This window comes from Calonectris borealis, chromosome 7 (genome assembly GCF_964195595.1).
Source record: "Calonectris borealis chromosome 7, bCalBor7.hap1.2, whole genome shotgun sequence".
Lineage (NCBI taxonomy): Eukaryota > Metazoa > Chordata > Aves > Procellariiformes > Procellariidae > Calonectris > Calonectris borealis.
In genome coordinates, this window is record NC_134318.1 from 15,518,065 (window position 1) to 15,542,621 (window position 24,557).

Below are 24,557 nucleotides of genomic sequence, written 5' to 3' on the forward strand. Positions count from 1 at the left end.
AACATTCTGGCAGTCCTGACTTCATTCCTGAGCATTCTAACAAGTTGGACCTTTTGCTAAGAGTATAACAGAGCATAAAATTCAGAACAAGTTACATCATATCTGTATTTTCAGATGCTTGTGTAGTTACTGACCTTCACATCAACATCTTTTTTTTCCATTTTCTAGTTGTTAACAAGGTTCAGATGCTGGAGGAAGGTGTAGCAGAGCGGATTCAGGCACTTCTAAGGTCAGAAATGCCTCCTGTGCAGTTTAAACTTCTTGGAACACTACGGATGTTAGCAGATGGTCAAGGTAAGGAATTGCTAATGTTTACTGATGTCAACTATACACCCCCCTCCTCTCCTCCCCCTGCAAGACAACGGATGTGCAAGGAGACTACAGGCTAAGTGTCCTGCTAATCTAATTCCACTCAATCTGGAGAGGTTCCAAAAGAGATGATTGCCGGAGGCTGCAAGCCTTCCATACTGACTGGGTCAGCCTCAGAGGTAGATGAGAAACAAACCAAATGGAAGAATCTGCAGTAGTCAGTGAGAAATGGCAAAGGCCTAAAAGGAAGATGTTTTCCACCAGGCATGAGTATGGTAGAAAAGATGTCAGGCTAAGGATTTACAGTGCCAAACCACAGGGAAGCAAATCAACAGAAGAACTGGAGAATATAGGAGAATATAAAAAGATCAAAGGGAGCTGGGGTGGAGAGAGGCAGAAGAAATGAGTTTCTACCAGTCACACAGAATCTCTATACACATGTTGCTAGGTTTACCTCGCTGGTGTGGCTCAAATGTTGAATTTACTTTCCATGTTGAAGTATTGGATTATCTACTTGCACTTCATTCAGTTTTACAGAGGTGGGTATGCAAAGGCAACAATATTCACTCTGCATATAGTTGCATTTTGAGAAACATGCACAATGCCAGATCTACTACAATGTTTTAATTTATCCTTAGACTTATCTAGCTTCTTACCTGAGTATAACACAAAACCAAGTGTTGTGGGGTTTGTTTTTTTTTAATAAGTGTTCTAATTCTTTCATATCACTAGAGCAGCTACTCTAGAGCACTAATCAGTACAGACCACCTTGATGTGCAGGAATAAGAAATAGGTCAAAAACAGAATCAGAAAAGTTATGACCATTTTGCTATGGGAACTGATAGCTGGTACAGAACAATTACAATCACAAATTCATTAGTTATATGGAAGGGGAAAAAACGTCTCTCCTACATTCCATTCAGCACTCATTTACACCACTGCAGACACTGCTTTGATATGGCGGCTACCTGCATCCTTTTTCAAATGAATATGAATGATATAAAATTTAGATCTAGCACTCATTAATTTGCACTGATTCCAGTCCAGTAAAAAGCTGCTTTCACTTCTATTTCACCACGGTAGGAAATGGACATTGCAAGATATACAGAAACTTAGCCTCTTCTTCCTCTCAGGCTTTGAAGGAAGTCATTAAAAGGTCATTTCTCCAAAGTTGTATCTGAATTGTGACAGGGGAGACCATTTAGCTTTAAAATTGAGACATCATTATAACACACATCTAAATTATGAAACACTAAATAATCTTTTTTTTTTAACTCAATGCTATTTACCAGCCCTAGTATGAAGTTGGAATTTAGCACAAAATGGTACAACTTCTGAATCTGAAACAATACAGATATCAAAGTGTAGTGTAGAAAAAAAAGATGTAGAAGATTATTCAATGTTTACCCATTCTTGCCTATGAGCACACAATTCTCCCACCTTTAATTACTTTCTATTCAATTTACCCAGGAGCTAACATTGCCTTTAATTAACTCAGCCTGCAACTCTTATGAATACACATCTATTAAGAAGTCCACACTAAATTAGTTAATTGCATTATCTAGTATAAATTCATTACTCTGACAATCACTGGGCATGCTGAGGCCTACAGACTAGAAGAGGTAGGTTTCTTTAACTATAGAAAAGTCAGATCTACCAGCTTCATTACACTAGAGAGATGTTAACATTAACTCCTGGTTTTTCCACTGTTTTGCTTCAGAGGAGCAGAAGAATTTGTGCACTTCAACAGCCAAAGGACTTTCAGCTCAACTGAAAGTTCAGTCATACACACAATTCATTCAAATTTGGGGGTTTGTAAGTTAAAAGGGCCTCCTGATCCTGTTAAGAATAACTAATTGGGTTTTACCTGAAAGAGCTCTATTGCTGGTAGACATCACAAAGTCCCTGTCAAACTGGGTCAAGACGCCTCCTTTGAACAAATCTCTTAGACTGGTTCCATTCACCACCCTCTTACCTCTTTCAGCTTTCTGTACTAAACTGGATTACCATGATCTCGTCAGACTAACATGTAACATCTGACCTAGAAACAAAAGCCTTTCTGTTACAGGAGATAATATGCAGGTGGTTGTGCAACAAGTAACTTATCTCAAAACACACACATTCAACTAGGTTAGAAGCTCCCAGATTCCCTGTAGGATTTTGATCTGTGGATTGTCCTTGTTGTACTGGACAAATAAAAAGGAAGCGTCCATCCTTCCTCATCTCCCGCCCCAAAACAAAAAGAGTATAGGTTGACTTACAGTTTCTGCAAAGTATCTAGAGTAATCATGTGGTTCGTTGACACTGACCTTCTGGTACACACTCTATTTGACTCTTTCCAGAATATCTCAAATCAAATGCAACACACAGAAAGGGACAGGTAAAGAAACAGGAGCAGGGTGATGCCTCTATCAGTTAAACCTACCCCTTCTGTTCCCAATGTTGATGTTGATTCTTCCTCAAGTCTTTGCTTCAGCAAAGCTCCAAGAGAAACTTCCCAGTATCTTAAAACCATGCAGACTTTTCCCCACATTTTTCCCTTTCTGAATTTGCTTCCAAAGGAGCAGGGATCTCCCTGGTTACCTTCTTTCAGGCCTGGAACTATTTTAAAAGACCACAAAGGCAGAATGATTGGAAAAAGCTCACAGACCCTCTATAGCCCTTCTTAGGGAATGTACACTTCCCATGAAGGCCTTTAACACATCTTTCCTTCTTCAGAGCACACAATGCACATTTCATGCTCATCTGCTCTGGTCCTCCAGCATCGAGGGTGGGGAGCGGGCAGGGGACAGGACTCAAGATGACCAAAATGAGGTCAACAGAAAAACCCTTAATTACTACATAACTACACGAGACTCCTAAATTTGAATTACGTCTTATAACCACAGTATATTTTTGCAAATAGAACAATTCCACACCAAAAGTGAGCATCTGTCCTGTGACTACTCTTGCCTCTCAGTTGCTACATCTGATGCCCAGTTGGAAGTGCTGTGCATTTATATCCTCAGTTCACGATCAGCTGGAACACATGGAAACAGCAGTTTGGCAGTTTACAAAACAGCTCTTTTGTGCTCAAAGCCAAATGGGTGAGCACTCAATTCCTACAAAAAGGCAGCTTAAGTTATGCATGTCACTACTTTCTTATCTTTCTCCTAGTACCCTTCACTTAGAAGAAAATTCCAGTTGAATCAAGATGTAGAATTTCAAAGTCTAAGTATTGAACAGAATCAACTAACTGAAATTACTGAAGCAGTATTTACCAGGATGTTCTCAGGGCTGAACCCCTGCTTAACATATTTGGTTAAAACAGAGTATTTCACAGTCCTCAGCACCATTATATCTGCATTTTTCCTTTGCTTAGGAAATGACTTTCCACCAGTTAGTCACTTTTGATCCACAGCACTTTAAAGATGCATTATTAAACTGCAACCATGTGTTAGACTGATGCAATATTGAGAGAGCATGAGTAAAGTTCCTTTTGCTGCTGAACTTTTAAGAGCTTTGGGAGTAGTCTCCCTTAGTGGCAACAACCCTTAAGCCACAGCATACCCTTAGAGTTCCACTTCTTAGGCAAAGTTATCTAGTGAGGTTTTTTCCAAATGTCAACCACACAGATTAATACTTCTAGCAAGTCCTGAGATAGGGTTCCTGAAACACAAGGAAGGCAAATTAAAAGGCTCCTCCAAACTCTGGGGGAAGTTTTGATGATGCCTAATACACAGTTCAACAAACATTCTTAAGACTTGAAACATGCAATTACAGACATACTGCAATTCTGTACTAACTTGGCTTCCCACATGCTACCAACAGTAATTATCACCATTACTGAGAGCACTGAAACAGCAAGAACAGACTCTGAAGAGCCCATTATTACATTTGTGCAGGGCTCAAAGAGCAAGTGCAAGAAACCAAACGGGAAAGGAACAGTCCTCATGAAGATTTCAGTATAGCAACAGAATATTTGCTTTCAAAGATATGAAGCTGCTCATTTTAAGTCCTGCTTCAGCAGCCTCTTAAAAAGGATAGGTCTATCAGAACAGCTTACTTTGTTCTTTACCTCCAAGAGTTGCCCTAACACAACTGGCATTCCTCAGGTAAAGATTTCCAAGATACCTTAAAAGCCTAATGCTTTAGTTACAGCTCTTAAAGGATACTGAGCTCAGGCCTGTGGTCCTGGCTACTTCTACATTCACATTTCTGTGACAGAAAGACTGAGAAGTCTGATTTTGAATGCCTCCTAATGATGCTTTTCTCTTCAGCTGATGCAGCTGAAATCTTGGGCCAAGACCCCATGCTGCTGAACAGACTTGTGCAGTGGTGCAATGCTAACGACCACACCGGTGTTCGTGGAGAAGCAAATCGGCTGCTAGCATCGATCATGCGTCACAACAGATCCCAAGTACGAGAGCTATTGGTCTGATGTTTCTACTTTAGCCTTCTCAAGTATTTTTAAAGCTTGTCAATGTAGCTAGGGGTTAAGTGTTAAACAGCACATACAGCTTTATCATTAAAAACATGAAAGTTCACCGTAAAAACCCCTCCAGTCTGCCTCAATACGAATAAGGGGGAGGCGAGCAGAAAAGCAGTGCCCTCCATAGCCACAGATGCTGCACAGAAACAAGCAACATGGTTACTTACTGTCACTTGTCAACTTTTATCCTGCTTAAGGCTTGACAAATGGTAAGTAGGTAAAGCTTTGCTGTTTCCATATTAGTTTCAAATTTCAAATTAAAATGGCAAAGATAACCCAGACCTGTCCTGAACATCAGCCCTCCAGGAGCTCCAAAGAGCCCACTTATCTACCTAGTGATGGATGAATCTGGCGTGATCTGTATCTGCTGGCATATTAGAACAGGCTTCTGTTTCTTGTAAATCATGCTATTATATACAGGCATCCCAACCATGCTTTACTTTGAGGTAGTGATAAAAAAAAGTAGATAAAAAAAGTAGATACTATCTGCACAAGCTTCGATAAAGTAAAACTAATCTTTGCTAGTTTGAAGGCTTGAAATCAAAAATTGGAATAAGGTTAAACTAAAACTCTAGAGACAAAATATATCTATTTTTATCTTATAGATATGCATATACATAATTGTAAGTATTGATATTCCAAGTAAATTAATCCAGCACTAAGCAGACATGTATGATCAGTGCCAAAAGAAATGTTCTCTAGTCTTCAAATATCAACAGTTTGCATTGCAGCAGGCAAATAATTTCCATTTATTCAGAGGCTGAAGAGTGCAATCTCATTTCTCACTTCATTCTACTTTATTCTAAGTCAGATTTCCACCTGTGATACTTTACCTTTGCTTTAACAGGAAGTGGTCAAGGCCATCCAGGAGGCACAAGGAGTGAAGCATCTGGTTTCCATGACAACAAGCGAACATGCTGCCATGCAGAATGAGGCTCTGAATGCCTTGGCAATAGCATCTGCAATCGATTTAGGTATTTTTCTCCTAAAAGCATTTATCTGTGCAAGATGCTCAATTATTAAGAAACATTGTTATGCTGTTAATTCTACACAAAAAGTAAGAAAAAGCATGTTTCTGGACTAGATTTAGCTCTTCAGCATGAAATAAAGGAGGCCAGCCATCCAGAATATCACAAAAGCAACAGGCTCAGGGATTGCCTGAAGATTTTTGTTTAGGGTAGAGTCAAATGATCAGGTTGTGTGGACAGGCACAATCTGTTGAGTAGCATGGTATGATGCTAGAAACCTACACAAAAAAAACAGAATAAAAGTAAAGGTGATGAAGACCAGAGAAAAAGATGAGAAAATCTAAATGAAGACAAAATTAAGAACAAATTATGGACTTGAATGGTCAATGAAGACTATAAACGGAGGAAATAATCTTCAGAAGACAGACATTTGAATGCAGGAGAGAATAAAGCAGAAGCATAGACAAAAGGGCCTTGTAGAAGCTGCAAATGAAACAAATGAGAAAACTATAAAAGTTCTAACTACTTTTACTGAGCTAATTTTCAGAGAGATTGAGTATAATTTTTTTTTCAGATTTTTCCTGTGTGACTGATTACATTTGAAAATGGGTCTCAATTTATTACAATAAAGACAGTGACCACAGAAATCTACATATATCAAAAGATGAATTGAAAAGAAATAGTCAGCTTGAAATTTGGAATTCCCTATACCAACAAGCAAGACAGTAAAGAGCCCATTTTATTGCATGGTCCACCAATTAAGGCTCTCCAACTCAATTGGGCAATGAATGTAAATCAACATTTCTAGCACTGATTATTGCAAATTTTAATCTATTATGAGGTTATTTTATATGATCTACAGCATACAGGTTCTGTCTTCCAGAATGAGGCCAGTGAAGAAACATTGTACAGAAAATATAGAAATTCTCCAGTACAGAAAACAGATGCCCAAGACATCCCTGTATAGTCAATTTGAAATGAAGCCAGCCAGGGATTTTATTTTTAAAAAGCAAGCGTGTTCACTTTCTAGCTTCTTTTCAGGCAACAGCTCAGGTATTTGTTTACTTATTTTTCAGAAACTCTTGAAGAATCTTTTAAGGAATCACAGCTAGTTCAAAGCTTACACAAACTTCTACAAGATGATAATACAAGTCCTGAGGTGAAATATAATTCAATGGGTCTTTTGTGCAGTCTTCTTAATTCAGGTATCTTCATTTTAAGTTGTCTGTGATGAAAGGATGGATATCTGTGATGAAAACATTAGTGTTTTCTGTTACTGAAATGTGCTGCTTGCAATGTTGCAGTCAGTGAGTAGTAAAGGATATGAAAGAGGTTCATTCTTTACCAAAAGAATTTTTGGTTCTTCACCAAAAATCCCAGTCAAGTAGCTTCTTTCTTTATGAAAAATTGATTAAACCATCAGTTGAATAAAAAAAAGAAAGGCTTTATTCCAGTGAGTCAGCGGCATAATCAAGTCCTGAAATAGCAAAATTAGAGCCTTGGAATAAAGCCATCTTTGTCCAAATTCACCATGCACAAATGTCTGGCAGTCCCAGGTCCTGTATGTACCACAGCATTTTTGCGTTCAAAGAAATTGAGTCTGTATCATCTTCCACAGGCAGGCATACATGTGTTCTGCCTATGCTGTAAGCAAACCAGAAACTGAGATAAAATAGCAATTTTAGGAATGCTGCCTTTGCACAGCAACTTTTAGTAAAACATATGAAGGATATGATTTCAGTTTCTCTCACTCCATGGTTAGGGAAGACTTAAAATGCTTCAAGCAAGATCAGACTCATCCTGAATGTGTGGCACTAACTGAAAACAACTATCTTGAAACCAGGAGTCCAAAGATCTCATGCCAGTTTCTCACATCTTAATACATAAATCATGTAAATTGAAAATAACGACTGTGCTCAGGCAAGGATCTGCCACAAGGGGAGCTGCGCCTTTCAAATCCTGGAGCCACCCTATATTGACAGACAAGCTGGATTTTGCAGTATACTCTATTTTTCCCCTGTAGCCACACAGATACTGGAATAGGGATAAGCATTTGCATCCTTCAGTGCTACTACAGAGTATTGACACAACAGATGTGATCTGTAAGACTTTTTTCCAGAGGTGTATATACTTCGCACTTTATAGACTAACTGTAACATTAAGAGTTGAGTCTTACTAATATGAAAGGCTAACAAAACACGTACAGGCAAAAAAAATGCTGGAACTTGTCCTGCATTACATTTTCAAAGTGCTTTTCTTCTGTTCAATCAGTTCTTGGAAGTCAAACAGGAGAAAAAAATCTTAACCTGTTCAATACTTTCGATGGGTGAAAGGGTATCTATTGAAAGAAATTTATTTAAATTAAAGCAGCTTATTTTAAACAGCAAGTACTCCAAACTTTTATCTTAGAACAATTGTTGGGAGCCACTATGCCACGGCACATCACTAAAAGTCAGCATTTCATCTCCCATTCAGGTGATCTGAGACAAGAAATAGAAGAGGACAAGATTAAAGAAACCCTCGAACAACTCTGCAGTCACAGCAATGCAAATGTGGTGAAGGAAGCCGTCACAACATTACAGGTTTTGAGAGGAGAGACACCCCACTAGCCTCCCTTCTTCCCCTTAGCAACCCTGCACTGCTGCTGAGGCAAATGCAATAAAACGCCAAGCTTTGCCAACCCTACCTTGCATTTGTCATGCTGCCGCATAACCAACACTACTAAATCCCAGGTACAGCTCCTGCTTTTAAAGCTGTACATACCAAAAAACCACTCTCATTTGCTCATCTATTTGGCCTACAGATACTTGCATCACTGCTGCTCTTCACTGAGCTACTAATATACAGCAGTAGGAATAAGGCATGACAAGCAAGTTGTCTTAGAAAACATCACATGAGAAGCATCAGGCAATTACCACTTCCGAAATACATTTTTAAACCGCTTGGTTTTGTCAAATCAGGGTATCACTTGCAACTTTTTCTCATATCAATCGGACTTTAAAATCATTACAAAAAATCTCAAGCTTATATCATGCAACCTGAAACAATGGGGTTTTAGATTAGATGAGAGCTGTAGCTTAAACAATGCAAAGGGCTAACTGGCACCAATTCAACCTCTGCACATTGTGAATCAACCTGTAAGCCCAGTGTTAACTGAACATGTTAAAACCACCTCAAAACTGTACCTTTAACCCATCAATTTCCAATTTTAAAGCTCATCTGAGTTTTTACCTGTTATTGTCAGAAGTTATATTCCTAAGTCTCTGAGGTCACGATATTGTCCTAATTTCAGAGTTGCAGCTATGTAACCTGGAATGAGACTCAGTAGAAGCAAAGTTTACAAGAAACTGCAGGAAACGTCCATATAGTGCTTGGACAAGATACAAATTAAAGCTAGTTAGAAATTAAAAGTGGGCATGTGTGAAGATTTGGAGGCAGCTGGCATTTCATTATCTCCAGTAAGAGAACCTGGGTTTAACTTTAGATCATGAAAAATTGTAGTAAAACAAACGTCTCTGAACATTTCTACAGAAACCTTTCTTATTTAAAAATGGTCAATTGATAAAACCGGTAAGAACAGGATCTATTGCACAACTCGTTCTTATGGGAACTTTTTGAAGCAGTTGCAAGTATGTTGCAGAGTCACACTGCCAAGACCTAGGAGATCAAATTCAAAACCCTGTAGTAGTAGATACTGAAGAGCTACAGAACAGTGACTTTTTTTAGCCAGCAGTAAAAGTTACTGAGGAAAAAAAACAGAAAAGTACTGACCTTTAAAGAATTGTCATAAAGCAGGGAATATTTAAAAGTCAACAAGGCCTCCTGTTGCCTTTGGATATAACAATTTGGGTATAACCGGCTTATGTCTGCGAACAAACATTACAACTTTGTTCCTGCAAAAGCTTTCCCACTTGCAAAAATATGCACCAAATATCACTTTCAGGAGTACTCTTGAGAAAGGGAATTTCATAAAGCCACGCCAGACAAGTCACTTGGTGAGTAACACACAAGCGGGTTTTGACCACATAGTAGGAGAAAAGAAAAACAAGGGCTGAACCACATGCAGTTTCCTTTAGCTTAAAGCACACAGTGATATGGCCATCATTTACATTTCCAATGTCAAAATGAGAAATCGCTTCAGACAATCTCAACTTCAGAATAAGATCTGGGGTTGTGCCTAAACCAGGCATTAGTATGAGATATATCAGGATCTATTACAAGTTCTATATATACACATCAAATAGCCACATTCTAGTTAAGTCATTCTTACCAGAAATGATCCAGCCTTAACATTCTAGAGTATCTAATTCCAGATATTGCATTATTCTAATATAGCCATTATCTCTTGGTTAAATGTTTCCCTGACCTTATTAAAACTAAAATCAGGTTTTAATGCATTAAAGAAATGTCAAAATGGTCAAAGCAGCAGACAAACCTATTTCTGCAAGCCTCATCTTCAAATCTGGAAGTTACTTCCCTTCTGCACTCTTAAGAGTAGTTTCAGGAACATTGCTCAGACATGACAAACCATAGACTGTGCAAATCACAAGAGAGAACTGTGGATAATGGCAGTCAAAGTGCAAACAGCAGTTTTAACTTTTTGGGTGTCCAGAGATTTAATAATTTCTCTACACCGTTCTGCAGCTCTTCACTTGTTCATGGCTTTCCATTAACAACGGAGAGAAAAGCACCAGCGTTATCTATTATTCAACAGCCCAGACTAAAAAAAAAAATCAAGAATTAGTTTCAGCAAAATATACACACAAACACCAGTGGACCTTTACCATTTCTGTAGTTATCCACAAATTGCAGTCTCGGTAGCCAGTCTAAACCTTAGAGAGGAAAATACTAGTGACTAGAAGCCACAAATCTTAGAAATCAAACTCCAGAAGTACAAAACATTAAATTTTATTTAATGAAATTTAAGCCTTGAGAAAAAAAAATACCGAAAGTCACTCAGAAAAGCCATCTCAGAAGAAGAGACAGAACCTCCCCTTCCACTGGCTAAATAATGTTCAAGCTGCACGATACCCCACAGACAGCAAGGGGAAGGAAGAGAAAAGGATGAAATGGGGAGACAAAAACCAAGGCAATTCTATGTATAAGCCAATCGCCACATCAACCTCAATGGACTGGAGGTACAAGTCTATCCACATGGCACTGTATGAGGGTCACCAAAACTAAAGACCTCTGGGGAAGAAGTACTCAGGTGGCGAACGAAGCTCCTTTGGTCACTGCACTTTTTTCAGTGCTTGTATTTATCATCCTCTTCACATACAGGGAAACTGTGTCCAAATGCAGGTATATGAATAGAAATAAAAGGGCAGTTGCACTGTCAAACATACTGACAAATAAATACATTGCTTCACAGAAATAAATTGTGTTCATTTCTGAGAAATAAAAGTGATCACACTGAAAAGTTTCCTTCTCTCAGTCTAGTTATTCAGGTCTGATCTCATATTTGACATCTTCATTAAAAACCTTGTTTCTATTGTAGTGTTTGTGGAGTTGTTCCAAAAGCAACCGCTGAAATCTCAACATCAACAATTTATCAAACCTCTCTTTGTGAGATCATTGAATTGCTGCTTCTCCTTCGAGGCTTTAGAGGCAGGCTCACACCCAACTGCTTTTGCTGACAAGGCTTTTTTAAACCATAACCTAAATTCTTAGCCAGGAAGTCACTGCAGGTCCACAGAAAAGGTGCTAAACATAACTATGTAGAATGTGGTAAGAAAGTATTCCCATTCCAAGTCTGAAATTACGCTAGCCATGTGTACCACCAATGGGGGTATACTTCAAAATGTCTAGGGGTAAACCAGACTAGAGCCCCAGGGTTTTAAAAGCGATACTGAATAAGCACAGAGAAGTTTATCCACAGCGAAAACAAATCACTCCATGAATTTAAAGATCTCAAATGGGTTGAACTTGCTTTCTTGAATTCAGTTCCAAATAACTGGAGCATTGATACAAAGCTGGTGTTGATATGGCCAAAGCCAGTAAGAACAAGCTGTGGAAAGACAACACATCATTTAAATTCTGTTTTGCATACAAACAGTACTTCAAAAAGAAACCAAGTATTCATCTGTCTTCAGGCAACTCGGGCAAGATTTGCACACACTGGAATTCTGATCCATGACACTGGCTCTTGTCAGCAGCTAATTTCAGTGCTTGAACTCCACAGATATCTTTGACATCATGATGATTTTCACCAACTGCTGAAATTACTTCCCAGCATTAGGAGCTTTCTGTGTCAAAAAGTGGCAAAGGGAAACATACCCCCTAGATGCAATTTTCAATGCAATGTTTTACGAATAAAAAGTTACAAATAGAAAGCATCCTTCTCCAATTTTACACACATCTGATTATTACACATAACCTTAATAGAGTAAGTTGGTTGATGAGGTGGTGTAAAGTTTCAAGCACCAGAGTTTAATGCAAAGGTTGCTGGACACTGCTTTGCTGCTTGCAAAGTAGCAGTAACAGCAGCAATTTTTTGGCTGCTCCTAATGGACTAAATTCAACAAGTAATACAGACCTCAAATTCAAGGCTCTACAGAAGAAATGCTTCTTGCTCTCCCCTCAGTGATCTACTGCTATTGTTTTTTTGTTGTATATCAAAGCTAAAAAAAAAAACATCACAGTGCACTTCTAGCTATTTTACTTTCAGGTTTTTCAGATGAGTAATAGCAGACTGTTCTCCGCTACTGTAAGGAAATCGGCCATCCTTAGACAAGTTTCCCTTCCTGTTGTGTCTCAATCACTGGCCAGAAAAAGAACGATGAAAGCTGAATGAAGTACACATGAAAAGTACAGCACTGTCTGAAACGCTTCACAGGTTAAAAGCTAGAAGGATGCCTGGACAATCAATAGACACAAAGATTCTTACTGTTGATCAGCTTTTGCCAGTGAAATGTTTGTTAATACATGCATAATAGAAAAAAAGGACATTAGAGAGATATTTAAAAGTTTGGTTTCCTAAGAAAGCCATATACTTTGGAAATACAAGTATTAAATCCTTCAGGCAGACTACATGTAGTAAAATATCATTACAAAAATATATACTTTTCTAAAATTTACACTATGTTAGGCACCGTAAATAAACCTGCTTTCCCTGAAAAAATTAGTGTCACTGGAAGCAGTAAACAATGTTAGTTATATGGCCCACAGTAAAACTGACAGCTACAGCTACTTCCAAGAACTTTTCAGTCATACTTTTACCTTAAAGCTAAAAGTGCCGAAGTCTTTTAGAGAAGACTGGAACTCTTACTGAACTACAGATCCATCTACTGAACCCCCAAGAAGGGAGGATGGGAAGAAGAGAGTTTAGTTTTCTTCTGACAAAAATTTAGAAAATTGACTTCAGCAGGAGTAGTTCAGTTTGATGCAGAAAACTACTGTGAAGAAATCATTCTGGTTCACCATATTGTGACTGGCATTTGAACCATGTATCAGAATACAAGCAGAACTGATGATTCAATAGCTTTACAGAAGATTTAAAAATTCAACAACTCTAATCTTTCACTAAATGTGTATTTTCTCATTAAAAAACAGTTTTCAGTAGGGATCAATGCTAAATTTAAATGTTTTTCATCAGTCCTGATATTAGCAGTTATGACTTGTGAAGATCAATATAGCAGTTGTGAGAGAAACTAGAGGAAAGGCAAAAACGATCAACAGCTAGCATAGCATGCTTGCTACCTACTGAAACAAGCTGCATTTTGAAATTTCTGCAGACAGCACTTTTTAAAGATATTACTGATCAATAAAAAGCTAAGCATTTGTAAAGGGTTTTTTCTTCTATAAATAAAGAATATTTACACTTTTTTCAGACAGGAAACAGCATCAGGGATTCACACCCCCTTGCCTGAAATGGAGATTTCTAACATATAATGCTACAAATAGCCAGATTTTTCCCCTGTTGAGAAAAGGCTTGCATTTTCAAAAAGGCATGCGTTACTCAAGCTCTGATGCTGAGCACAAGCTCCTGGTCCCAAGACATCTGTGTTACTCCCAAACAGAAATACTCCTACTTCTGCACAACTAAAAATCAAACAAACAACTAGACAATTTGTGACTGTTTTCTTTCCAATTTCCAATACCGTGACAATTACAGTTGCTGGGTATCTTGCCAAAAAATGATTGCATGAGTCTACTGTAGAAATTAAACCGATTTCAAGATTCTGAAGAAATCAGCACACCTTCTGAAAAGATTACATTTTGAGATTGATGACAGTTGGGAGTGAAAACAGAATAATCTTCACAGTAATCTTTCAAGGAAAGGGTTTACAGCCATTTCATGTCTCCTTGATACAATCTTTAAAATCTGTTCCGCCAATGTCTTGGGAAATTCCGTTTCTTCCTCAGAGATCAATGCTGGTGCACTGAGTTGTCTCATTAGAAAAAAGGTAGACAGGTGTGTGTTCGGAGATTTTTTTTTTGTACCAGCTTCTAACAAAAAGCATGAGCAGGGTAAAAATCCACATAAGGCTTTTAGTAACAGGAGTATTTCATGGTCTGTGCATTTCTTCCACCTTGGTGTCCAACCAATAACTGTAAAATATACTCTTTTGCAACAGGTGTCTGCTTTTATATTCAGAAGGCATTACCTGCCTTTACAGCTTCAATATCAGAAATCAATGTCCTGGCTAGGAAAATCCCAAAAATCTAAAAAGGCAAAAAAACAAACCATTTGTGAGATGAAACACTTGTAAGTACCAGTCTGCAAGACATTTCTAAAAGCTAGAGCCTATTACCACTAGTCATTATTGCAGAATGGGAACCTACTTCTTACGTATTCCTATTACACTATACTGATGTCAGTGCAACTACTCTTGTGAATAAAGATACACATTCATAAAGTGTTTGCAGGTTCAGATATCATTTCATAGCCCGGATCATCCGTCAAAGCATGGCTATTACTAAAAAGTAAAGGCAGCAGAATCTTGCAGGAAATAAAACTCCTGAGAAAAAGATGCTTTCATGTAACACTTCAGGAGCATTCAAAATAATAAGTTTCTAGATGCCCTAGAGCAGGAAGAAATCCACTTAGCCAAGCTTACTTGAGTCTTGTAACACTCACACCTACCTATTGTTACAGTTACAAATCAGGCATTTTCATTCATTCCACATCTTTGATCAGAAAATTGACTGGATTACCCAATTTTTTAAATATATACAGAATGTACAATTACCTGTACTAAAATGAAATTCTTGTCACAAACAGTAGTGACTCAGATTATTCTGAGACATTTAAATTTGAAACTTTAACATTCACTCAAGTTCTCGGGGAAATCTTCCCTTACAAAATGAAGATAAATTCATAACTTGGTACGTTCCCTGAAACATTCTCAGGGAAACAGAAGACTGGGGTGAAGTTTTGGAAGAGCCAAAAGATTTGTTTTAGAAGTAGACAGATTATGTCTAACACTCAGTCCTACCATGAAATAGTTTAATGCACAAGACCCAATTTGAAAATACAAGTGACTGTGAAAGTAGTTTCACAGAGATTCAGGACTTGAATAAGAACATCATCTCAAGTTATTGTCAGTCAACACACTGTCAAAAGATTAGACTTCACATCTTGAACACATTCCTCACTGAAGGTGGTGTTCTCAGGACAGCATCTCTCAAAGCCATGGAAGCACTATCATTAGATGGTGATAAAATATCAAAACCCAAGCAACAAGGGCAGTATTGCCAGGGCTGGGAAAAGGTATTTTGCCAGCACTCTACGCTTAACTATTTTCAGTTAAATGGAAAATACATTCTGTAGTAGATTTACAAGTTTGTTATTTCCCACTGAAGGGAAGCAGTACCACAGCAAAGAAATTTAGGTATGTGTAAACAACTGCCACAATGAAAGCAGGATGCACCTTGAAAGAAGTAATCTGATACACTTTACTGAGAATTTTCGTTCTTCTTCTTTGATGTACCAAGCACCGACAACATACTGGAAGAAGTCACAACAACTCCTTCATCTGGTTCTGCTAATATCACATTTGCAACCTGTTCACCAATTTCCCTGCTCTTCCGTTCTCAAATTTTTTTGCACAGTATGCTACATGTCACTTATAGTCAGCTGAGCGGTAATCTTAGCATGAAGGACAGAATTATATTTTAGTGATTTCACATTTGTGATAGAAGGCTGTAGTTCAGATCTACTGGAGTAGATGACCAGATTTCCCCTCCCTCACGGCATATTGAAATGTAAGAAATACATTATTGTACCACATTATTATATAAAATAATCATATATTAGCATATTGCTATATTAATATATAACAATATACATCACAATCATCATATACTGTATGTATTATAATTGTATTTTATTTTTATAATGACCTTCATTGCTTTGAGGAACATAATTTCAACCGAATTAAATTATTTGATATCAGATATTTTCGCTCTAAGTCCCCATCCCTATTTTTTTTTGCCATACTATTCTCATACCTGAAAAAAATCCACAGTGTCAAAATATTTACTGTACCTCCCTCCAAAACTGCTTTTACTGTCAGCAGGTCTGTATCTGCAAACTTGAAACTTTATTCAAAGTGGCATAACAAAAACAACTAACCTGGAGCAGCGAGATAGCTATGAAGACACCTGCAACAATGTAGATATTTCGGGGTAACCAAGCTTCAAGAGCAAGGATACATCCTTTGACAAAAATCTGATCATCCCATTGACTCTTGCTCTGCATGTAGAGAGGAAGAATATTTTTCTGCTCAAGTTTATTATAAGATCAGTCAATCACATAATATAGCTAAATTAACTATTTGTCACTTACACAGTAATGTTTTTAATCAGATTCCAGAAAACACATATATGCCCATATTAAATCAGGGAATGTCAGACATTGATGTTAGTATCTTCCTGCAAATCCTATTACAATACGTTAGAATTAGCAGATAATTGAATTCAGAGTTAGACTATTAGAACTAATAACTGAAATGCACATTTGAAATGGAAGTCCCACCCCTTTTTTAAACACACCTTTCCTTTTACCTGTTCCATCACTTGTTTTCTCCACCCTCCCACAGTACAAGTTTACTTTAAACAAAGGAAAACCTCTACCACACTAACTGTAGTATGATGTAGCACAGTTGATTAGTTCCCAGAGTTTTAAGCTGACATATCTATCAGCAATTCCACCATTTTTATAGTTTTGCCTATGCAGGCACCAAACATGACACCTTACCTTCTTTCTGACATCATAGCCACACTGTGTATTCACAACTTTTTGCTGCAAAGCAAAAAAGATTTAAAATCAATCATTTGAATTCTACTCACTTCTGTTCACAGGAAGTTTTCTGTCTTTTTAGATTCACAGACAAATAAGTCAGGACTGTCAGAGCCAACTATTTTAGAAAGCATTTTTAGTAAAAATGACCAAACCACTAGTAGAACATAAGAATAGTAATGACAAAGCAGAAGTGTATGCTAGCAGGAAAATATCCTCCCTCAGAAATCCCAGCTTCTTCTATCACTTGGCTTTTAACTAGCAAGGACTTTTTAACATGAAGCATAGCAACTGTACTGCCAGCATACAGGTAAGACATCTGCATTTCCAAGATCAGCTTCATGTTAGCTATTTCACATTACACCTAAACACTGAGGTAACAATAAAGGTACCAGGCTGATTTATTTACACCTGCAGTGGAGAAATATGCCTTACAACTCCATCATTTCAACTGGTATACAGCTTGCTATCCAATCAGTTAAAACAAGTAACAGCTGCAAGCTACTTGAGCCCCCTCAGTTGATAGTTCAAAGTCTCAAACATAACCCAGCTCCAAGATACACCTAGCCTCAAAGACAAAACATTCCAGTTGCAGATCCCAAGTAGGAAGACCATAAACACCTTCCAGATCACAACCCCACACAACTCAATGACAGTATTTATCTCCAAAGATGCAAAGACATTCCCTTTAAGACATTTTTTGTTTTCTCTGTATGAGACTTATGAAAACATATGTATTACACAATTATAGCATAATTTACACAATGCATAGTGAGTTATATTGAAATATTAGGAGTAGAATCTCATATTAAAAAAGATTTGAACATACTTATGTCTCCTTAAATACAGCACCAAGCAACAGAAAAAGTTGCAGTGAAATAGTACTACTCCAAATTAAAGTAGAAAATAATTACTGGGGAACCTGAACATGGAGTATTTCCCTGACAAAGTCTTTCTTTGGCTGATTTCCAAGACAATCAGAAGGCTTAGTATAACCTACCAATGGCTATCTGCTCCGCACGAGGATTGCTGGACTGACTACGAGCTGTAACTATTCCCACTAATACTATAAAGCATTATATGTTAGTTCCTACCTCCACATTTTGGCTTCCACTGAAAGGGTCAGTTTAGTAAACAGATTAACCAATAAGCACCTAAATCTTGCCAAAAACAGAGAATTGACTCAAATGCTTTAAACTGAGTTTGTGTATGAGCATTTTACTAGTTGCTGATAAACAGTCAGCAAATGGAGTTACTCCTACTTGTCTGGCAGAAGGGTGGTGTAACATTAATTCTAACTGGGGCCAACACACTGCTTAGTGCTCTCAGGTCCTTACAAGCTAGATAACAGAGGCCACGAGTTCAAGGAAACAACACATTGGGAATAAAAAAAAACCAGCCACCAATACTTGCAGACTCAAGCCATACAAAAATAGCTTGAATTCCTGGTGACAATAAATTTTCAGCTGTATAACAGCTTGCCACATTTGCACTCTAAAAAGGATAGAACAGAAACATGAGAAGAGTTTGTCTGCACAAGAGTAATTTTTCATCATTTAGAAGACCTTTTAAAGCCCTAGTCATCACACCATATTCAGGAAGTACTTCCTTTCATAACTCTCCAACAACATCAGAGCAATACAAAGCCAGGAAACAACTTACAGCAGGATCAGGTATACAACAGGAAAAAGGAACACCACACTTCTCACGACTTTTGCTTTCACTGCTGCAATTAAAGTATATGTTAAAGTCCCAGTCATCTGGACCTTGGGCACCACAGCAATGGTTCTGCAACAGATAAACAAACACTTAGCATTTGGGGGTATTTTAGAGACAATTGAACAAGCTCTCTGGAATGACATTTGTTCATCATCTTCACTTTCTCTAAGGCTGTGCAGAATCAATGTCAACATCAGAGTCAAAAATGAGTAATCAATACTGTGGCTCTATGAAATCAAAGCAATACATTTGGCATACTGCTCCTGGAAATCGCTGTCAGCGTGACAAGCAAAATCATAAAAATTATCACTTTAGATGTAATTGCTAGATGCAATCAGTGTACATCCATAAATGGTACAGAGTAAGTTTATACAAATGCTTTGTACCCCATTATTTCCAAGTCAACTAAAACCAGAAAAACTATGAAAAATGTTTCTTTAAATTTGTGACTCCATCCTTAAGTCTTCATGAATCAACAAGTTTTCTTCTCCTTGTTTACTGTAAAATGTGGATCCAAATATTTGTGAATATACTTACTTTCTTTTAAATGAGAAGGTTTTCATATCCAAATGAATCAACTGGTAAAGTCTCACTAGCTCAAAGATCAGTCAACTCTAAGTATTTCACCTAAGTTTCTTGACCTAAACAGTGTAATGTAATTACCATAATTGCAGATTGGGGAAATGCCAACATTTCAAGGAATGTTTAATTCCTGGAACTAATGAAAGCTATTTTCTTATTAAGTTATGCTTTGCAGTTTACTGGCCTAGATATTTAAGGGTGCAAATCTTTCTCTAATTTGAGTACTTGAAATGTTATACCACCACACAGATTTTCCTGGTACCTCATGGAGTTCCATCCTCTTGGGATAGCTCTAGCATCTCTCCTCCGCCCACTGCCCGTCTTCACAAAACTTGTATTAACCTAACTGTCTGCAAGACCACCAAAACTTGGAAGTCAGTAAATGGATTCAGAAGTTATCAAGTCGTGACAGACACGGATGTGAACAGAGAGCAGAATTGTTTACACAGGAAATATGACTAAAAAGAGCTGAACAGAATGGTCAGAATAGAAAAAACACAAAGAAAAACATTTACCATGAAGAAAGCAAAAGAGCTGCATTTTTGTCTTTCTAGTCCCTCCTCCCTCACACATCTACACCTTTGTAAAAAGCCATACAATCACTAAACATGCTAATCTACCTTAGTAAGGTACAGACTATGAGGTCACTTACAGGCCTGGAAGTAATACAGTTAGCCAAAGCAAGGAGCTGCCTATAAAGAGCTCTCTGGATCCTAAGGCACACACTGAGAACAGAGCAAGTCAGCCTAAGGAGCATGGCTCCTTAGAAGATGGGCTTCAGTGAGGCATTTGAACACACTGCTGCACCTTGTTATTCAACCCTTGCAGAACTACACTTGCTAATCTGCAATGGCACACTTCCCCTCCTTCCTCAGTGCTTTCGGGTATAGGTCAACAACAGCCTGATTCAGAGATTTTTCTGGTCTTTCCTTCTTCAGCTTTATTAGCTTGTTAATCTGGCTAGTGAACTCCTTTTAGCAAGCTCAGCCTTTTATTTTCATTGAAAAGTATTTAACTGGAGTTCAACTGTAAATCAGCTTAGCGTATTAGCCTGGCTGACTGCACTGAAACTAGATAAACAAAGAGCAACAACAGAGTGGACAACACTGAGACAATTACTGGTGTTGGTCATGGCCAGGAGGAGCCCTGCCTTACAAAAAAGTGCCCTTAGCACCGACAGCTAAACAGCAAGTAAAGCAAAACGGCACTGAAATCCATCCAGGCAGCTTAGTCAGAGGATGCTTCCATATCAATGCACACAAGAGTGAATGAACAGGATAGGTAAGCTGCTGGTAATATACAGCTGACCAAACCAGTATCCACTCTAAAACATGCTTTGCTATCAAACAGAGCTGTGAGCACAGATTTCTAAACATGATCTTCCGGAAGATGGAAGACAGACAAAACCAACCTTCTTTCATATGGGGAAAAAAATATATAAAGGAGACAACCATTTTACCTCTTCGTGAAGTACTCACATATGTACTCTGTTTCTCTCCATATATGTTTTTTTAACTACACACAAGGAAATAAAAATCAGAAGAGTCACCCTCACTGGTTGTTTCTTGGGCATGATTACAAAAGCAGCTGATTGAATGAAAGCCACCAGGCCCTTACTAGCACAGGCCTTGTTATCTCCTGGTATACATCACTGTCTTCTTGTAACTGAAGATTTTAGGACCACCGGAGCATAAAATTCTTTCAACCTTCCTTGACAACTGCCTGACTAGAGATTAGCCTTTCCCAGTTAAAAATCCTCTTTTGCTTCAAGATGAGGTGCATCTCAGAAGATAAAAGGCCCTGTGCTGCATCCCCATACGAGACTGCAGTGCCTCCTAAAATAAGAGTGCAGAATACCAGTTCCATCACACAATTTTTTCAGGGCAAGAAGTTTTTTTGTTGCTCACTTCTCACTTAAACTGGTGCAACACTGATCAGAACAGGGGAGCAAGTCAAGGTCAAAAGGCAGATGGACACTTGGCAGAGCTTCCACATTTGCGGTTAGAACAGCACTGTATCTCAGAATATCTTGCCTCCCTGATGCTTTCAATGCAGAAAGAGCAAAACAGCGTATCTGTAACACAGCACTATTAGCTATGGAATATGATAAATCTGTAACAAAAAGGAAAACTTCCACATCTACATATTCTCCTAGAACACATGAAAGAAGTGACAGGATATGAACTTACGATTTTCTGTAGCGAATCAATGAGGTTCTGGAGGTCAATATCATCTCGGTATGATTTAATGTTATTCTCAAAGAATTCCTTGACCCTGTCCCTCACCCAGTCCTGGAACAGGAAAGCCAGAACTGCCACTGCCAGCTCCAGCAGGAATATAAACACAATTGCTCCACAGAACTGTAAAAAAAAGTCCCAAATTAGAAAATATCCATTCATTTTGAATGCATCCCTACTCCAACTCCACCAGAAACAGACACAGAGAATTAGGTTAAAATTCTCACTCAGTACAGATACCATAATAACACAGCCTGTTAAATGAGAATACAATGTAAAGAAACTCCCAAGAGGCAGAGTTTTCTTTTTGTTTTGGTCACCTGAACTTGACAGTAAAACGATCACCATATCACAATTATGCACAGCAGTGAAAATATTAATAAATGAGAACCTGCAAAACACAGGACTAAAGTAGTCTTGATGTTACTTCTCAGATTGTTTCCAGTTTTATAATTTTTTGTCCAGCTTAACTGTTTTCAAATCTAAAGCAAAGAAGCCACCTCAGTATAAAAACAACCGTTTAAGAGATTTCACATCAGTCACTCAAGTCCAAGTTTTGCCCACCAAACATTTAGAAGAAGTTTTTAAGGGATTTTGTTCTCCTAAGCCACTATACCATCTCCTCTCAGAAATTCCTAAACTGACAAATATGTTCCAGAACATCATATTCTGTGATATTATATACAAAATGTTAGATTTTGGTATACATACTATAACAACATCACTGTACAGCAGAATGAATGAAATAGGGAAGAAACGTTTTCCAGAAAGGGGAAATATGCATAGGTTTGAACCTACACTGCTTTTAATACCATTACTCAGAGGCTTATCAGGGGAGTAAGTTTACCATATACACGGTAACAAACTAAATTCTATAAGTTAATTATCTGGGTTTGCTAGTAGTTCTTCACCCATCATTCCCAGCTTTCGCACGCATAATAATCCACTCATATAATGATGTTACTTACAAACTTGAGAAGGCAGATGTTTTCTCTCAGTGCTCCTACACAACCAGCAAATCCCAAAGTAAACATCACTATTCCCACCACTAAGACAAGCACCACTGGGTCCAGACCATGAAGACCAGTCACCTTCGTCAGATCAGACAATACACCCTGAAAGAGAAAAACAGGAAAACAGAAAAAGGTGACCACTTTAAGCATGTTTCTCATTTAACATTCTTTCTAGATGTCCATGATTTCCACATGATTCCAAATGAACTGCTTGCAAACCCTTCAGCTTGCCAACAGCGACCCACACGGAAAAGCCTTGTTGTAAAATGGTTATTGACAATACCAATTTTCTACACCCTAGCAGAGGAAGTATTAATGCAAAGGTGTAGCTATTAATTCTTTTAATTTTATTAAGTAAATCCAGCGCAGTCAACTTCGCAGATTACATTCTCCTAGGCCTATTTGCCAAACAAGCTTCCACAAGATGGTGCTAAAAGCTCAATGCTATCACTGAATATTCATTTAGTTTCAAGGCAAAAGAATGAACACTTTATATTAACTTGAAATGCATCAATCAGAAGGGCACTCCAATTTCAAAGTTTTTTTAAAAAAAAAGAAAATAATTTTTCCAATCCTAATGTTCAGGTGGCAGAAAGGGAGTGACATTCTAACTACAAAGCAGATTATGGGTGACATTTTAGGGGAGAGGAACAAAATCTTGTTTTGGTTTTCAAGAGAAGCAGATTTTTCCCCTCAAGTTTAGTTATACCCCTTCTAGTGCTGAATAGTCCTAGGAATGCTTCTCCAAAATCTTGCAAAAACACAGAAGTATACTCTAAATATTCCCCTTTCACCCCAGATAAAATTCTTACACCAAAAGAAATTATCTATTCCCTGTAAGATACCTGCAATTTGCCTAATTTAGCAGCAGTATTTTCTTTTTTGTTAACTATCCAGAGACACCATTTATCTTGACAATAATCTTACCTATTAAACCTGTCTGCCTAGATCTTAGGACAGAACTTCTAAGTCTATGTGAATGTAATGCTAACACAGTAAAGCCCTTACCATTTCTAGATTAGGTTTTAAAGAAATTAAGTTTATATACCAGCTACCATTAAAATTCCATCAAATACATATAACACAAGCTTCTCACATAATGTGCAAGAACAAGATGCAACATGCAGTTGAAACTCTTAAAGTTAACAAGAAAATTTGTAGGGACATCCAGGCAGCCCTGCAATAGTCTGAGTGTTCATCATACACTCATCAGCCATACATAGAACATTTTAATAACGAAATACTTTCCCTTTAAAACAGAGAAATAGCAAAAGTCAACACAGTACAATATCCCATAATTACATGTTTACTATCTTTTTTTTTTCTTTATCAAGTATATTCTCAAGCTAACTACATGTAGTGTAAAAGAAAGGTATCAGAGAAACTTGTAAAGGAATTCATATAAGCAGTCCAATTCTGTCATGGGAATGTAAACTCTTATCTTGCTACTGGGGTATTTGTGCTAGAGCTAAGTGCAAAGAATATACATCCTAAGAGAACACCTTGGAAAAATCCACATCACTTTGTAATTAAATGCTTACTTAACAAAAATGTCTTCAAAATACCGCATTAGAAGAAAATGTGCGCATTGAGAAACATCATCAGCTGATGAAAAGACACTGACTAACAGCACTACAGTGATACATAGGAGTTCATCTTCTTTCATAATGTGTTCCATAACAGATCTTGTTAGAGCTGTTAATTTGGCAACAGCAAGACAATAGAGTTGTTTTTACCAAAACTGGTTGAAGGGATGAAAAGAAAAAAATAACTGAACTGTAGAATTCAGAATTGCCTTGCAATAGCTGGTGACTAACAGCTGAAATAGCCTATTAAAAAGTGGTCACGGTTTATAGATTTCCCAGCATTCAGAAAGTCTTGGGAAGCAAAGTCTTTTCTAGTTAGCATCACCAGTGACACATTTCCATTCTTACAAACTGTAAGACCTCACAGCTAACTATCAAACTTGGTCTAGTGGGTTAATTATAAGAGTCCCCCCGAATCAAACCTTGTCTC

General features: G+C 37.8%; 2 protein-coding genes across 4 annotated transcripts in view; one reads left to right on the forward strand and one right to left on the reverse strand.

Moving 5' to 3' along the window:
- LOC142084529 (rap1 GTPase-GDP dissociation stimulator 1-like) overlaps window positions 1-8,357 on the forward strand; it is a 41,990-nt gene extending 33,633 nt beyond the window's left edge. The window contains 5 exon segments of the mRNA XM_075155378.1: window positions 169-294; window positions 4,569-4,708; window positions 5,628-5,754; window positions 6,825-6,953; window positions 8,224-8,357. Coding sequence (XP_075011479.1) covers window positions 169-294; window positions 4,569-4,708; window positions 5,628-5,754; window positions 6,825-6,953; window positions 8,224-8,357 — 656 coding nt within the window.
- A 2,283-nt stretch (window positions 8,358-10,640) lies between these two features.
- Window positions 10,641-24,557, reverse strand: part of TSPAN14 (tetraspanin 14) — a 42,723-nt gene continuing 28,806 nt past the window's right edge. For all 3 annotated transcript variants that reach the window (XM_075154341.1, XM_075154340.1, XM_075154342.1), the window contains 6 exons: window positions 22,497-22,643; window positions 21,481-21,651; window positions 18,653-18,778; window positions 16,949-16,993; window positions 16,325-16,444; window positions 10,641-14,412 (listed from right to left, as the gene is read on the reverse strand). In XM_075154341.1, the coding sequence (XP_075010442.1) occupies window positions 14,341-14,412; window positions 16,325-16,444; window positions 16,949-16,993; window positions 18,653-18,778; window positions 21,481-21,651; window positions 22,497-22,643 (681 nt within the window). In that variant the 3' untranslated portion in view covers window positions 10,641-14,340. The remainder of the gene's footprint in view (window positions 14,413-16,324; window positions 16,445-16,948; window positions 16,994-18,652; window positions 18,779-21,480; window positions 21,652-22,496; window positions 22,644-24,557) is intronic.